This window comes from Equus przewalskii, chromosome 2 (genome assembly GCF_037783145.1).
Source record: "Equus przewalskii isolate Varuska chromosome 2, EquPr2, whole genome shotgun sequence".
Classification (NCBI taxonomy): domain Eukaryota; kingdom Metazoa; phylum Chordata; class Mammalia; order Perissodactyla; family Equidae; genus Equus; species Equus przewalskii.
The window spans coordinates 30,813,607-30,829,430 of NC_091832.1; the positions used below are offsets into that span (position 1 = coordinate 30,813,607).

The 15,824-nt window shown below is 54.8% G+C and overlaps 1 protein-coding gene across 1 annotated transcript in view; it reads left to right on the forward strand.

Annotated features, from left to right (window-relative positions):
* The window catches only part of MYOM3 (myomesin 3), a 49,157-nt gene that overhangs the window by 11,185 nt on the left and 22,148 nt on the right, over positions 1 to 15,824 (forward strand). The window contains exons 7-16 of the mRNA XM_070597933.1: positions 592 to 680; positions 2,636 to 2,680; positions 3,151 to 3,291; positions 4,747 to 4,908; positions 5,551 to 5,692; positions 6,805 to 7,004; positions 7,744 to 7,797; positions 8,198 to 8,325; positions 10,797 to 10,980; positions 13,793 to 13,967. Of these exons, the coding sequence (XP_070454034.1) occupies positions 592 to 680; positions 2,636 to 2,680; positions 3,151 to 3,291; positions 4,747 to 4,908; positions 5,551 to 5,692; positions 6,805 to 7,004; positions 7,744 to 7,797; positions 8,198 to 8,325; positions 10,797 to 10,980; positions 13,793 to 13,967 (1,320 nt within the window). The remainder of the gene's footprint in view (positions 1 to 591; positions 681 to 2,635; positions 2,681 to 3,150; positions 3,292 to 4,746; positions 4,909 to 5,550; positions 5,693 to 6,804; positions 7,005 to 7,743; positions 7,798 to 8,197; positions 8,326 to 10,796; positions 10,981 to 13,792; positions 13,968 to 15,824) is intronic.

Below are 15,824 nucleotides of genomic sequence, written 5' to 3' on the forward strand. Positions count from 1 at the left end.
CTCTCTTTGTCATCAAGATGCCCCTGGCATGGACCCAGCCCCAGTCTCCACTGGGAACACAACAGGGTTGGCCTGGAGGGTGGTGAGACCCGGCCGGAGACTGAGAACACCTGGGCATCCGGCCCAGTGCTGGCCCAGACTGGCAGGATGTCTTGGGCAAGTCTATGCCCTGCTCCTGCTCCAGGATTCTGATCTGGAGGTGTTGACAGGGCAGGAGGCCATGCCTGGGAGAGGACTTGTCACCTTGAAACCAAGTTGAATTCCAGTTGCTATGTGACTCTGGGCAAGTCCCTTAATCCCTCTGGTCCTGCAGAGTCAGTAATAGCAATCACATTTTCAAAGCACTTTCACCTGAGGTGGGTTAGGCTGACGTCATGTCCCTCGTTTTTCAGAGGTGGACACTGAGGCATGGGGAGGGGCAGTGCCCAGCCCAAAGGCACACAGCTTTTCAGAGGAGGGGCCTGAGTGGAGCCTGAAGTCTCCCCTCTGAGGCCTTCCTGTTAATCCCCGCCTTCCCCACCCGCAGACGGGGACTTGAGTTTCCCCTGGAGCCCAGCAGTCCTGGGGGGCATTTCCTTCTCTCCTTTTCAGATGCACCATTGAGGACGCAGCCACCTACACGGTGAAGGTGAAGAATGCCTACGGCCAGGCCTCCTCCTTCGCCAAAGTCCTTGTCCGCAGTAAGTGCTCCAACGCCGCAGGCCAGGTGGGCCCCTGCAAACCCGCGATGAGCAGAGGAGGATACAGGTCTGCGCTCAGACCCGAGGAAGGGCCCTGGCAGAGGGGCATTTGGCCTGGGATCAGGTGACCGGGGCAGCCACAGAGATTCTCACTCCCCTTGGGCCGTCAGAGCAAGTGAAAGTCGCTTCCCTCAGATGGCTGTTCAAGGGGTCCCCACCTGCCAGGCTCCAAAGAGTATGCTCATCCAGCAGGTTGGGCTTGGGTCCAGACCCAGCTCAGGGCCTTTGGGTGGGTGGTCTGGCCCTGCCAGCCTGGCTGAGGGGTCCTTGGGGGCAAAGACAGGGTTCTACCAACTCCCCTCCTGACCCCACTGCTTGATCTGGCTTCTGGTGTGTATTTCCCGGTTGGGCTCAGGCCCCTCCTGGAGGTGACCCTGAGAGCATCTGAAATCACAGCATAAAGCAGGGGAGATGCTCAGGAGTCAGCCACACCCGAGGTCATGCGCTGGCTCTGCCACTGACTGGCTATGTGAGCCTGGGCAAGCCTCTTCACTTCTCTGAGCCTCCTCATCTGTAAAGGGACTCCTACCGCCTCCCTCAGATGCTCCTGTCGATTAACTGAGATGGTATAGGTAAAGCTTGGCCGTAACAGGATCTTGGGAAGGGATAGCCCTCAGTCCCCACCCCCATGGGCCCCATGACCAGGGCAGAGCACAGCCCAGGAGGCCACAACTCCGAGCCCAGGAGAATGCTGTGCCTTGCTCTCAGGGCCCCTGCATGCACACACACAGACACACACACATACTCCCTGGGCAACAGCTAACCCCTCCTCCCCTCCTCTCATCAGATCTCCTTAAATCGTCCTTCGCAGTCTTCTCCACTCCCTGCCCTGTTCCTCAAATAGCTCTTGGGAGGCAGCTGTCCCTGCTGCCAGGCCAGACTCTCTGCGGAATTTGAGCCATCTCTATAGGCTGTGCCCAGAGTCAAGCCCAAGGTCGGGCATCAGGGCCCTGCCTCCCTCTGTCCACCCATCATTCCATCACTTCCTCCAGATCCCTGCCCCCAACTCTAGCAAGAACAGCAACTCCAGGATCCACCTGCCTTCCTCTTGGCCCCCAGGCTCCAGCAAGCCTCCTACTAAGAGCATCCGTTCACTGCCACTACCACCCTTCCCCGGCTCTCATCTCCATAGCAACCGCAGTGGTCCTAGTGGAAGGCCCTGGGCTGGGAAGCAGGAGCTCTGGGTTCTAATCCTACGTCTTCCACTGACTCTCTTCCACTGTGACCTTGGGCAGCCTCGTGGCCCTCTCTGGGCCTCGCTCAGGAAGGGCCTTTCCAGGGACCAGTGTCATGTCATGGCTTCAGGCTAGCTAAGTGAGTATGCCTCAGTTTCCTCATCTGTATGAGAGGATTCTAATGGCACCAACAGACAGGGCTGTCGTGAGGACTAATCAGGTTAATAAGCAGCACATGGCATGTGCTGTCTGGACAAAGCTGTTCTTACTGTTCTTTGGTGGTCTGTGTCATCATCATCTTGGATTTCACCCTTAAGCCCCCAGGTGGCTCTCTTAGCACTGCCCCTTCCCCTGCCGGCTCTCCCTGACCCCACCAGAAATCCCAGTCTGGCCAGCCTCAGCCTCTGTGAAGACAGCGTGTGATCCTGGCAGTGAGTGTGGGCAGAGGAAGGAAACCACCATTTATTAAGCACTGACATGTGTCAGGCTAAGGCTGAGGGCTTTGTTCATGTGAACTCACTTATTCAGAACCCACCACCGTCAGGTAGGGATCACTGTCCCCATTTTACCAACAAAGGAACTGAGGCACAGAGAGATGAAGCCAAAGGGGGAGCCATTAATAGACCAGGACTTGAACCCACACCCAAGCTCGTGCCTCTAAAATCTAGGAGGAACACGGGGTCTGAACCTTCTCAAACTCCATTTGCTCTGGGTTTTCAGCTTACCTGGGGAAGGATGCTGGCTTCGATTCGGAGATCTTTAAAAGTAAGGAGGCTGAGGGAGGGACGGGCCTTCGGGGAGGAGGGTGTCTGGTATTCCTCATCAGGTGTCCCCACAGCCCCCTTTAGAATATAGTCACCCATTGCCCACAAAGGGATATCCACGTGGGGTTTGCCTGTGAGCTATTAACACTTGCAGACCAGCTTCTGCGGGTCCCAAGGCACCGGAGAGCTGCCCCCAGCCCCTGAGCTGTGCAGTGGCCGAAACTGAGTGGGAAAGGCAAAGCCAAAAAGACAAATGGACATGACGTTTGGCTATTTGCTATTTTGGCTCATCTGGTCCCCACCTAGATGAATCTCTTCACCCACCCCCCAGGACCAGGCTCCTCTTCTCATTAAGCCCACCTTGGGAACTTTGACTTCTGACCCAGAGGAGTGGGGACACTCCCGTCTAAGCCCCAGGCTAGGCTGGCGGCCTCAGAAGACTTCTGCCCTAAATTTCTGTTCCCTCTCCAGGACTAATGTTCGGGCCCAGTGTGGAATTCACATCGGTGCTGAAGCCAGTCTTTGCCCGTGAGAAGGAATCCTTCTCTCTGTCCTGCTTCTTTTCGGAAGATGTCTTAGATGCCGAGCAGAACATCCAGTGGTTCCGAGACGGTGAGGACCCAGTCCTGGCCCCCAGCCTTCAGAGGCAGAGGTGGAAGCCAGAGAGAGGTGGAAGCCAACCCTGGGACCCCCCCACCCCCTGCCACCAGCACAGCTGAGTTATGGATGCTGAAGAGGCAGAGGGACAGAGGGAAGCAGAGCATAGCCTGCTCAAGTCACCCTACAAAGGGTCACCAAGCACCCAGGTGTCAGGCCCTGTGCTGGGGGCGGGTAGGCATAGACATGCCTGAGCCTAAGGGGCTCTCCATCTGGGAGGAGGGAGGAAACCAAAGCATGGTTGTAGCCGCTGCTCACTGCTGAGAGCCTGCAGTGGGCAGGCACTGGCTCGGCCCTTTGCATCTATGGGATCCTCATCACCCAAGGGGTGAGTGATGGCTTTCGAAGCAACGAGAACAGAGGCCAAGGCCAGGAGGCAGGACGGCACGAGGAGTGTCAGGGCAGGTTGTGACTGTTGCCTAGGGCTTTTCAGAGTCAGGAAGTGGGTGCAGGGGCATAACTGCTCCTGCTGAGTGGAAGGCCTCTGGGGAGGTCATGGGCAAGGCTGGAGAAGGCTGGTCAGCTCAGGCAGGAAGAGGCGGCCCAGCCAGGGAGAAGGACAGCTGGACCTCCCGCCCCATCCGTGACCAGGCCGGCAGCCAAGGGACAGGAGTACGCTCCTTGCTCGCCCGTGCCCCGCAGCTCTGAGCTGGGAGGCTGCACCTGCCGATGCGGAGTGGGGAGGCCCTGCGGAGCCAGAGAAACAGCTGCACTATCGAGGCTGAGATGTTTTCCCAAAGCTGTCGATCTTCCAGAATAGAAGTGCTGACAGGAGGGAGGGGCCTTTGAGTGGACGAAGAGCGGGGTGGCCCAACAGGGTGGCCCCGGGGCAGGGCCACTCCCTGAGCCCCAGAGCCCCTAAACTGAGTCCCCATCCCTCTCACTAAGGTCCCCTCGACTGAGTCTCCACTCTCCTCACTGACCCCTACCCCCTCAGTGAGCCCGCCGCCCTCCTCACTGACACCCCAACTCTCTCAATGAGCCCCTCACCCCTTTCCTGAGCCCCCACACCCCTCAACAAGCCCCTACCCCTTTCATTAAGCTCACAATCCCCACCCACTGAGCCCCCAGCCCCCCAACAGAACCTCTGACCCTCACACAGGGCCCCATCTCTCTTATTCCCACTTCCTCACAGAACCTCTAACTCCTCACTGAGCTGCCGACCATGTCCCTAGACCCTCATTGAGCCCCCGCCCCTTCCCTGGGCCCTGTCCCACTGACCAAGCTTCTGCAGACGAGAGTCCAGCGGCCACCTTGGCAAAGCCCTAGACGTCACCACCCCCACCCCAACTGCCCAGCTGAGCCCCAGGCCATAACCACACCAGCCACGCCTCTGTCTCGAGTGTCTGTGGGTTCCCAGGTGAGGCCAGGATCCCCCACAAGCTCATACCAGACCTCTTCCCTCCTCAGGGAGGCTCCTGAGGTCCTCAGAACGCCGGCAGACCCTCTATGCAGACCGCCAGGCATCCCTGAAGGTGTCCTGCGCCTACAAGGAGGACGAGGGACTCTACACGGTCCAGGTGCCTTCGCCCTTTGGGACCCGGGAGCAGAGCGCCTATGTGTTTGTGAGAGGTGAGAGGGTGGGGTGGGGATGGGGGCAGCTGGAACCCAGACACCGGGGCTCTGCCCTTGACCGATCTGCTGTGGGACCTTGGGCAAGTGCCCACTCCTTGGGGCCTCAGTTTCCCTGCTATAAATGGGGGTGTTGGATTAGAGTCTCTCTAGGAACGCCTGTGGCATCCTGTGACCCTCCCGAAGGACAGGCTGAGTCGCAGACTTGGTGAGGGCTAGGGAGGGAGGGCTGAACATGGGCTGAGGTGGCTCTGGTCCCTGGTTGATTTCTGCCTCCTGGTTTGCCACTCTACCAGCTGGGTGATCAGAGGCAAGTCACTTTTCCTCTATGAGACTCAGTTTTCCCTGCTACAAAGTGGAGGTTTGCTCTGGGGCTCCGAGATTCATTATGTCAATTGTTCAGGTGTGTGGTGTAGATGGGCTCCTAATAAATGGTACTCCCACCAGCCCCCAGATGCTGTTGTTTAAAAGGAGGAGGCTATTATTCAGGTCCTTGTCCTCAGATCTAAACTGAACCCCTGGAGGGTTAATGAGAAGAAGATGTTGGGCACGAGCAGGAGGGAGCTTGTTGCCAAGTGGACCCTGACGGGAAGAGCATCCTCATTCCCCTCGTCTCTCCCCACCCTCCACCCCACATTTTAGATGCTGCAGCTGAGAAGCCAGGGGCCCCAGGCTCCCCTCTGAATGTCCGATGCCTGGATGTGAACAGAGACTGCCTCATCCTGACATGGACCCCGCCCAGCGACACCCGGGGCAGCCCCATCACCGGCTACTCCATCGAGCTGTGAGTCCACCTCTTGAGAGGCAGAGCCCCTGTGAGTAGATGGCTCTGTGAAGACCACAGAGTGGGGACCACAGGAAAGAGGCGGCCCCATGCCTCTCTTCAAAACAGGGCAGGGGGTAGATTGTGCTGTATAATGTAGGGGTGATAGAAGGGCGTCCCCTGATACTTGGAGTTCCACCCCTGGAGTCAGCCATGGCCCTCTGGACGCTTTACAGCAAGAGCTGACCCTGGGAGGGCAAATAGTAAGTGCTTGAAACCTGAGCACATGTGATTTGCTGGCTACTTTCCTCCCTGAGTGACAACTGACCCCAGAGGGAGGGGCACACCAGGAAGAAGAGGGCCCTCCTCCTTCACGTGCTGCCAGCTCGAGGCCCTAGTTTGAGCTAACACCCAAGCCTGCCACTGATGGGGCTTGCAGCCTATGCACTGGAGCTGCATGCCTTGTCTCATTGAATGCCTACAACAACCCCTATCTAAGGGGGAGGGGAACTCTTAGTGCCCCATTCTGCAGATGAGGAAACTGAGGTACATGGGGCCATGACTTTGCCCAAAGTCACACTGCTCATTAGTGATGGAGTCAGGATTTGGATCCATATGTGACCAGCACTCCATCCAGCCAGTAACACATACTGGGGTACTGCCTGAAGACAGTGGTACCCAGAGGGCACAGAGAGCCCAGACTCTGAGTGTCAATCTGGAATGCACGCCAACTTTGGGAGTGGACGGCCCTCCAGTGAAATCCCAGCTCTACTCCTGAGCCGTGTGACCTCGGGCGGCTCCTCTCACTGACCAAGCCGCAGACCCCCGTTTGTAGAGTGAAGGCAATCACACCTGACTCCAAGGACGGTTAGGATTAAAGGAGATGCTGGAAGGGAAGGGCACAGCACAGCTCCAGGCACACACAGAAGTTCCATGAAAGGCACTAGTATTTTGACTGGCATCGCAGTCACTGGAGGATGGCCCCCAACCTTCTGGAGCCCCGAGGGCAGGACTTTAATTGGCTGAGATGAGCTGGGCCTGCAGCCCAGGGTGGCGAATGGCCCAGGTGGAGGCTCAAACTGGGAAGGTGTGACTCACGGGCAGGGGCTGAAGCCAGGGCCTCTCTCCCACAGGTGCCAGGGCGAGTCTGAGCAATGGGTGCCCTGCCACGAGGCCCCCGGCGGGACCTGTCGGTGCCCAATCCAAGGCCTCGTTGAAGGCCAGAGCTATCGATTCCGGGTGAGAGCCATCAACAGAGCAGGCAGCAGCCTCCCCTCCAAGGCCTCAGAACCAGTTGTCATGGGCGACCACGATGAAGCCCGGAGGAAGACAGGTGGGCACAGAGGCCATGAAGTGACATTCTGGAATATCAGTCAGGACGCACTCAGGACTGCCTCACATAGGAGATAGGAGGCGCAGCCCCCATTCCAAGCCCTATTCCAAGGGGGAGACACAGGCCAGCCCCCAGGAACCCCTAGTATGATGGAGGAGACACAGCCTCAGGAACCCCCAGTCTGCTGGAGGGAATACAGCGCTGTCCTTAGGAACTCCTAGCCTGAAGAGGGGGTGGGGTACAGCTAGTCTGATGGAAGAAACACAAACATGACCACAGAAGATGCCAGTCTGAGGGAGGACCACCTTCTTCAGATGCTCTTAATCTGAAGGAGAAAAACAGCCCTGCCTCAGGAGCCCCCAGCCCCAGGGGGAAGGGAGGGGACACAACCCTCACAGCCCTTAGGAGTCAACCCAACTTGGGTTTGCCTCCCAGCTCCACTGCGCCTTAGGTACCTGACCCCAGGCACATCACTTCTCCTCTCTGTTCCCATTTGTCCCAAGAGGACAGAGCTTCACTCAGGGTCTGAGAGCAGCAGTGCTCCACTTCAGACTCCTGAGAATACCAGGGCCCAGAAAGGACCTGAGGATACGCAGCAAGGGGCCGAAAGGCCAGGACTGGGAACGGGGGAGGAACCAGCACCCAGAGTGGGGCCAGCCCTGCGCTGATCCTCCTGACCTGCCCTTCGCACACCCTGCACCCCTACTTTTCCCTCAACGTGCTCCATTCTCCACCCTAGAGATCCCGTTTGATCTGGGAAAGAAGATCACGGTCAGCACAGATGATTTTGAAGGTACATGTGAACCCCTGACACTTTGCCTCAAGACTCCAGACCCCTTGATGGTTCTGGAAACTCTGGGACTCACACCGGCAAAGAACCAAAGCTGTCCATGTGCAGGTGTAGGGTGGTGAGGGCGGGCGGAGTCTAGTCGGAGGAGGCCAGAGTACTCAGGTGACTGCAGCTCGTCTTGCTGTAACCCTCCTGGAGGAAGCACTTTGGGGAAAGTCTTGGGCAGGACATTGAGAGACCCGGGTTCTGGCCCCAGCTCTGCCCTGCCTTGCTGGGTGAACTGGAGCAAGTTCCTGCCCCTCTCTGGGCCCCAATTCCCTTCTCTATGAAATGAGGGGCTGAGATTAGGGGTCTCTGAGGGCCCACCCATCTCTGACTCTGACTCAGATGACTCTGATTCTAGACTTCGTGACCATCCCCTCACCCCCAACCAATGTCCACGCCAGTGAGATCCGTGATGCCTACGTGGTTCTGAGCTGGGAGGAGCCGAAGCCCCGAGGCAAAGCCCCACTGACATACTCCCTGGAGAAGGTACAGAGACCCAGAGGACCCCAGCCCCAGGCTAGCCTGAGAAAAAGACGTGCTGTGGGCCAGGCCAAGGAAGCACTGAGAGACCCCGGGCAGTGTTCCCTACGGAGGCCTTCAGAGAACAGGAGAGAATTCCCTGCCTGGAAGGGCCTGAGCATGTCCCTGCTCAGAGGCTGGGGGATGGATTAAATGACCTTTTGAACTTAGCTCCAGCCCTGAGAGGCCAGTTACTCCTGGCAGTTCCTGAAGCTATTGATGGAAATACAGAAATTAACAGACACAACAACGACAGTAAGATCCACTGTTTCCTGGGTACCTCCCTGCCCCCGAAGTCTGGCTGGCATTGGGTCACACATCAAGTCAAGCACCTATTCTTGGCCGGGATGACGTTGGGAGGGAAGCTAGGCTGGTACCCACCAGCCAGGGTCATCACCCTGCAGCACTCACCGGCTTGGGTCAGGGGTTGCACCCAGAGGCAATTCTCACAAAGACAGAGTGGGGGCAGGTGTCTGGGGAGGAGTGGATTTCACAGTGGAGGGGAGGCATCAGCACAGTGCCTGGCACATAGTAGGTGAACAGGACAGGTTTAATAACTCCATGAATAAGAAAGCTCCAGGCAGGAGTCTCTGGCTCTGATTGTCCACCTGGGCCCCTCCTTACACACTCACAGGGGACCCTATTTCTCCGACACAGGAAAGCTATGGAAAACTGAGGACTTGTTCCGTGAGGCTGTAGAGTGTAATGGTGAAGACCTCGGAGTCAGACTGCCTGGGTTCAAATCTCATCTCTGCTACTTACTCGCTGTGTGACCTTAGACAAGACATTTAGTCTCCCTGTGCCTCAGTTTCTTCTTCCGTAAAATAGAGATAATAATTTACACACCTTACAAGGTTAATATGAGGATCAAATTAACTAAAGTACATCAAGACTGAGGACAGAAACTGGCAGTAGGCGCTCAGCAATGTTCACTGGCTTTTGTAACAATTTCTTGGCCTACCTGTGTTCCAGGCTCCTGACAGCTGGGTGGGCCCTGGGAAGGGAAAACACGGGGCGGGGGGGGCCAGTTGGTCCCCCTTGGGACTTCTAGGTCTTAACCCTCAATGCCCAGATTCAGCAGAACTATCCTCTGGGTTCCTAACTCACCTGCATCATCCTTTATCTGCCCACAGATGCAGGATTTGTGGCTGCTTTGGGGACCCCTGGCCCTGTGGAGAGTGAGCAGGTTTGGGGGCAGAGACACCTGAGCTTAAATACCAAGTCCACCAGTTACTAGATGCACAACTTTCAACCAAGTTAACAAAACTCCCTGACCTGAGTTTCCTCATCGGTGGGGAAATTAACACCTACTTTCTAGGGTAATTGTGAGAATTCATCCATTTACTCATTTATTCCTCCCGCAAACATAGATTGAGCACCTGCCACGTGCCAGTCCTGTTCTCAGGCCTGGGGCCTCGGCAGTGGATAAAACAGACAAACCCCTGCTTTGTGGAGCTGAGATTCCAGTAGGCTGTGGGGAGACCGATGATAAAGAAGATAAATAAGCAAAATATTTAGCACATTAGCTAGTGGTAGAGTAAGGAGAGAAACAGAAATCAAGAAGGGGATTTGAAGCGTCGGGAGGAGGGGTTAGATGCTGGGGGAGGCCTCCCCAGGAAGGTGAGTTTTGAATAAAGCCCTAAAGGAAATGAGGAGCCAGCCAGGAGATTTCTTGGGGAAGAACACTGCAGGCAAAGGGATTAGCGAGTGAAAGGCCTGGAGGTGGGAGTTGGGCCTGGCGCCATCTGGCGCAGCAGGGGCCACGGAGCATGGTGGGTGGACAAAGCGGGGCATGGAATGTGGCCAGAGAGGTAGCAGGGGGTCAGACCATGGAGAGGCTTTTGCTCTGAGAGAGACGAGGGTCGGGGAGGGTTCTGTGTAGACAGGGATGTGATCTGACTTGTGTTGTAAAAGGATCCCTCTGACCATCATTTGGAGGAAAGACTGAACCAGTTTAAAGGCAGAAGGAGGCAGACCAGTTAGGAGGCTATTAAAATAACTCAGATGAGAGATGCTGGTGGCTTGGATCAAGGTTGTGGCAGGGGACATGAGGATAGTAAGTCATGGTTGAATTCTGGATAAATTTTGAAGGGGGAGCCAACTGGATTTGTTGACGGAGCATATTTGGGGTGTGAGGGAAAGAGTCAAGGATGGCTCCAAGGATTTGGGGCTGAGCAGCTGGAAGGATGGGTACCACTAACCCCATGTGGGCAGGTGTTGGGGTGAGATCCACAGTCAGGCTCAGAACGTGTTGAATGTGAGCTCGCAGTAGGCCTTCAGGTAGCGATGTCAAGGAGGCAGGTGAATCCAGACCTCAGGTGTTCAGGGGCCGCCTGGGCCAGGGATGGAAGTTAATGAGAGCAGGTATGGGCACTGCCAGCCCAGAGCCAGGCCCAGGCAACTGCTTAACCAATGTGAGTTTCTCTCCTTTGTCACAGTCGGTCATAGGGAGTGGCACCTGGGAGGCCATCAACTCAGAAGCTCCTGTGAAATCCCCAAGATTCGCCCTTTTGGATCTGGAGAAAGGAAAGTCGTATGTCTTCAGAGTGCGAGCGATGAACCAGTATGGCATGAGCGATCCCTCAGAGGCCAGCGAGCCCATCGCCTTGAGGGGGAAGCCAGGTACCTGTGTGATGCAGGACATGGGGGCACGCCATGCTGTCAGCATCCAGGGGTCAGCACCCCACGGCTGCAGGAACAGAGCCGTGCCCACTTCCCTATTCCTGACCCCTTCTACCTATCATGAAGCTGAGAAGCAACATGATCTCAGGCCTGCAAAGTTTTAGGACATCAGGAATCACATGTCTCTGGGTTCACGGAAGAACAGACATTTTTTCCAGATCAATAATTCACAGGTTGCGGATTCCAGCTGGTCCAGCACAGGAGCTGATTGTGACCAAGTGGTCCCTCAGTTCTAAAGGTCTCTGACCGGCACCCGATCCTGCCTCATGCAGCCAGGAGTGAGCCTCCTGAGCAGGTCGCCTGCCCACTCCCTGGTTGGGGCTGAGCTGTCCTACTCTGAGCCATAGCTCAGCAAGTGGGGCGCTGTTCATCTGCAGCACACATGGGCCTGGGTGAGTCATTCCTGGAGTTCTCACCTGCCAAACCCATCGTTCTGAAGGCCTAGTTATTGCTCCCACTTCCAGCTCCTTCCTGAGTCTCTTAGCTGCAGCTCCATCCTGGTCCCAGGTTCCCAGAGTTCCCTCTCTCCTCTGAGGCCTCTGGATTCTGGGATTCTTCCCTTTTCGATAAGATCATGTGAGATCAGAAGGTTCCTTGCAGCTGCCATCACCAACTGGTCCTTTAAGGAACCCAGCTGCAGCATTCCCCATCCAAGAAAACCCTGATATTCTGGTCTGTTAACATCTAGGCTTGATTTGGGGGCCTGGCCAGTGAGCAGTTTGCAGTTGGATGTGGAAGTCTCTGGACCACAAGGCAGCCTTGGGGCAAGGTTCTGGTGCAGTTCAGAAAAGGAAAGGAAGAGGGAGGAGGGGAGGAAAAAAGAAAGGCATTTACTTGTATTATAAAAGTAAAATTATTATACAAAAATTGGAAAATACAAAAAAAGCAAGAGAGAAGGAAAGAAGGAGAGAAAGGAAAGAAGGGAGGCAAGCGGGGGGGGAGGGAAAAGAATGCCGCTACTCCCATGAGTCCACTGCCCAGGGGTAACCCACTCTGAGCATCCAGGTGCCTGGGCTTCTGGCCTTTTGACCACATGTATATCAAGGCATCTTTTTGAAAGTAAGATCAAACCATATGTAGAGCTTTGCATTCTACTTTTAAAAATTAACATTGTATCACAAACATTTCCTCAGGTCATGAAATCCTCCTTGAAATCGTGATTTTAGTATCTGAGGACTACTCCACACCATGGATACCCTCAGCTCAAGCTCTTGCCCTTGGGTAGAATCAGGTCTCTCGGGCACATGGGGACCCTGATTGGCTTCCTTCCGGTCTCTCCCCTCCACCCAGCCTTCATCCACTGTCACACTGTCTTCAACCTGAGAGGCTGAAGTTGCTGACAGAACCTTCCTGAGGCCACAACCTCAAGTCTGTTTTCAGCACATCCCCTGGGGCAAGAGCAGAGCCTGGCTCAGAGTAGGCACTCAGTAGATACTGGATTACGTTGGATGGATGATGAGTTCAGCCTTTGCCTGCTGACGTTGAGGCCACCACCAGAACTCAAGAAGAGGTGTCCAGGGGGAAATGGAATATGATGCTCCAGAATTCAGGAGAGAGCAGGGCTGGAGGTAAAGCCTGGGGAGTCACCTGCAAAGAGGTGAGCGTTGAAGGCATGGGAATAAGCAGACCCTTGAAATGAGAAAACAGGAGAAAAATGGGGCAAGTCAAGGAAAAGAAGCTTGAAGGAGTTCCACATTTGGTGACAAAATGAAGACGAGGAGCCACTGAAGGAGGTATAAGGAGTTCAAGAAGTAAAAAGAGAACAAAGAAGATCCTGTACCTGCCATCCATCCATGCATCCATCCATCCATCCATCCACTGATTCGTCCATTTGTCCATCCATCCATCTACCCATCCATTCATCCATCCATCTTTTCATCTGTCCATCTGTCTATCCATCCATCCATCCATATGTATAGACATACATTCGTATGTCCATCTGCTCATCTGTCCATCTATCTGTCCATCCATCCATCCATCCATCTATCCATCCATCCATCCATTTATCTGTCTGTTCATCATCCATTGATTCATCCACTTGTCCATCCTTCCATTCACCCATCCATCCATCTATCTGTTCATCCATCTGTCCATCTGTCCATCTATCCATCCATCTGTCCATTCATCAGTCCATCTATCTATCCATCCATCCATTCATCCATCCATCCATCCATCCATCCATCCATCCACCTGTCCATCTGTCCATCCATCCATTCATCCATGCATCCATGCATCCATCTATCCATCCATTTATCCATGCATCCATCCATTAGTCCATTCATCCATTCATCCATCCATATATCCACACATCCATCTGTCCATTTAACAAATCATGGCAGTCCCCACTTAAAGAGCATAGTCTCAGGGACTGATGAAAATCAATAGAGAAGTTTCAAGGAAAGAAAATCAAGTTTCCTAGAAATTGAAGATAAAAAACTAAGAGAAATTGTCAGATTTGGTGACTTCTAATAGAAAGAAAGGGATTATAAGCATTAATGAATGGGGATTTTCGAGAGGAAGTAAAGACGTTTAGAGGTAAGAGGGGAGAGGACTTTTAGAATACAAGAGTCTGGAGCATACGTCTGGGATGAGGAAAGAGCTGCACAAAGCCCCAGGGCATTTCTGGAATCCATGTTCCCCTCTGATTGCTGAGGGGCCTCCTCCCTGCCTTTCTCCCCAGCCCTCCCCCTCCCTAGCCTGCCAGCAGTGTGTAACTGAGCATCCTCACTCAACCCACATTTCTGTTTTTCAGCCACTCTCCCTCCTCCAGCTCAAGTTCAAGCTTTCCGAGACACGCAGACCTCTGTCTCCCTGACCTGGGATCCTGTGAAAGACAGCCCAGAGCTCCTGGGTTATTACGTCTACTCCCGGCAGGCAGGATCCTCCGAGTGGCAAACTGTTAACAACAAACCCATCCAGGGCAACAAGTGAGTTTGCTGCACCCCTTCCTGCGCCAGGGCATCCTCAAAGGAGGGGCCATAATAATAACGAAGGCTGCAGTTCACAGTATGGTTGGGCACTGGGCACTGGGCACTATTCTAAGCTCTTTTCATATATTAGGTCATTTGGTTCTGACTGCAATCCTATGAGCTTAGGACTATTATTTTTATTACCATTTTATAGTTGAAGAAACCGAGGCACAGAATGGTTAAGTAGCTTGCCAAAACTCCCTTAGCTAGTAAGTAGAGGACTTGACCCAGATGGCCTCTTTTTCAGCCATCACTTGCTTGGGGCATGCGGTTTGCAGACAGAAGTGACTAACTAGGTCTCGTCCCTCCAGGAGCTTAGAGACAGAGGTAGAGGGTGCAGAGCAGCCAGCAGACTTTGGGCCCAGGGAGGCCTGGCTTCAGGCTCTGCACCCACCCTTCACCTGCCCGGTGTCCCTGCACAGAGACTCCCCTCTCTGAGCCTCAGCTCAGACTCCCATCCTCTTGCCTTTCCAACTCCCACCCCCTCTGAGGTCCCTCCTCACTCAGTGGCCCTGGTCCTTGCAGGCACAGTGAGCCTCAAGGCTCCTGGGCTCATGACTTCTCTCAGGTGTGAGGCTCTGTCAGGTAAAGGGCTCAGGTGGTGACACCCTCCCCTTCCTTTCCATTGGACGATGGGCCAGACCCTCAGCACACCTGGCTGGGCTCCCCTCACCCTGGGCCATGACCCCCAAGATCTTACCCAGAAGAAGGGACAGGACCTTGTGCCCCACCAGTCTTTGACGCCATAGAGTCAGCTGAGCAGAGTCACGCATCATTTGTTAGTGCTAAAATTCCCAAGTTGGAGAAAAATCGGGTTTTTGACAAATTAGCTCAGAGTCCAGGTCATCCCTGGAATAACATCTCTCCCCTGACTTGCATTCGGTGTGCTTCCCCGAGTCGGGACAGAGGTTGAGGGAGAGTCACATGACGGGAGTGGCATACCCAGGGAACATGTCACATGTGGGGGGTGGCATGCTCTTGTGCTATGTCCAGAGAACTTGTCACACGTGTGCATGTTGTCTGTTGCATGTGTCATGACTGGAAAGAGGCCGAACACTGCTGCCCAGGAATGCTGCCTGGGCTGATGGTCTAAGGGGGCTCAGCTGGGCTGTGGTGGTCCGGTTCAATGCTGTATCATCGGGTCCTCTAGAACCTGGCTCACAGGAGATGCTCAAAAAATGTCTGAATGGATGGATGGATGGATGGATGGATGGATGGGTGGGTGGATAACGAATGGGCAGGTGCTGTGCTGGGACTCAGGAGACCTGGGCTCCAGTCCAGGCTGTATTCCTATTTGTATGCTCTTGGCACACCTCTTTCTTCCTGGGGGAGCAATTCCCTACCTGTAAAATGAAGAAACTGACAGTTTGACCCATAAGGGCCCCTCCAACATTCCAACATTCAACTTCATCCTCATCTCCGAAGCAGGGGTAAGCAACAGTGCCTTCCTCCGAGGGAGTTGTGGCGAGCGCCTGAGCTTACATAGAGTATATGGAAAGTGAGTGCTAGGCAAGCATGTGTGGTTGTCATCATCGTCGTCATCGTCATCCATTGTCAACAGGGGCCGGCTGGGGAGTCACCCCCAGCCTCACCTCTTCAGGTGCTGCCTGAGCACCATCCTCTCAGGCTCCATCCTTCTCACAAGGGCATGTTCCCCGTTAGATGTGCGTGTCCCTGAGTGGGGTGCTTGATGGGCCTTGATGCTGTGTCAGCCATCGACACCTGATTGAAGTCCTCGAGTCTTCTCGGGGTCCACTGGCTGAGAGAAGCTCCCTGTAGAGCAAGATTTGCTGCAGGAAAATGTGGAGAAGTGAA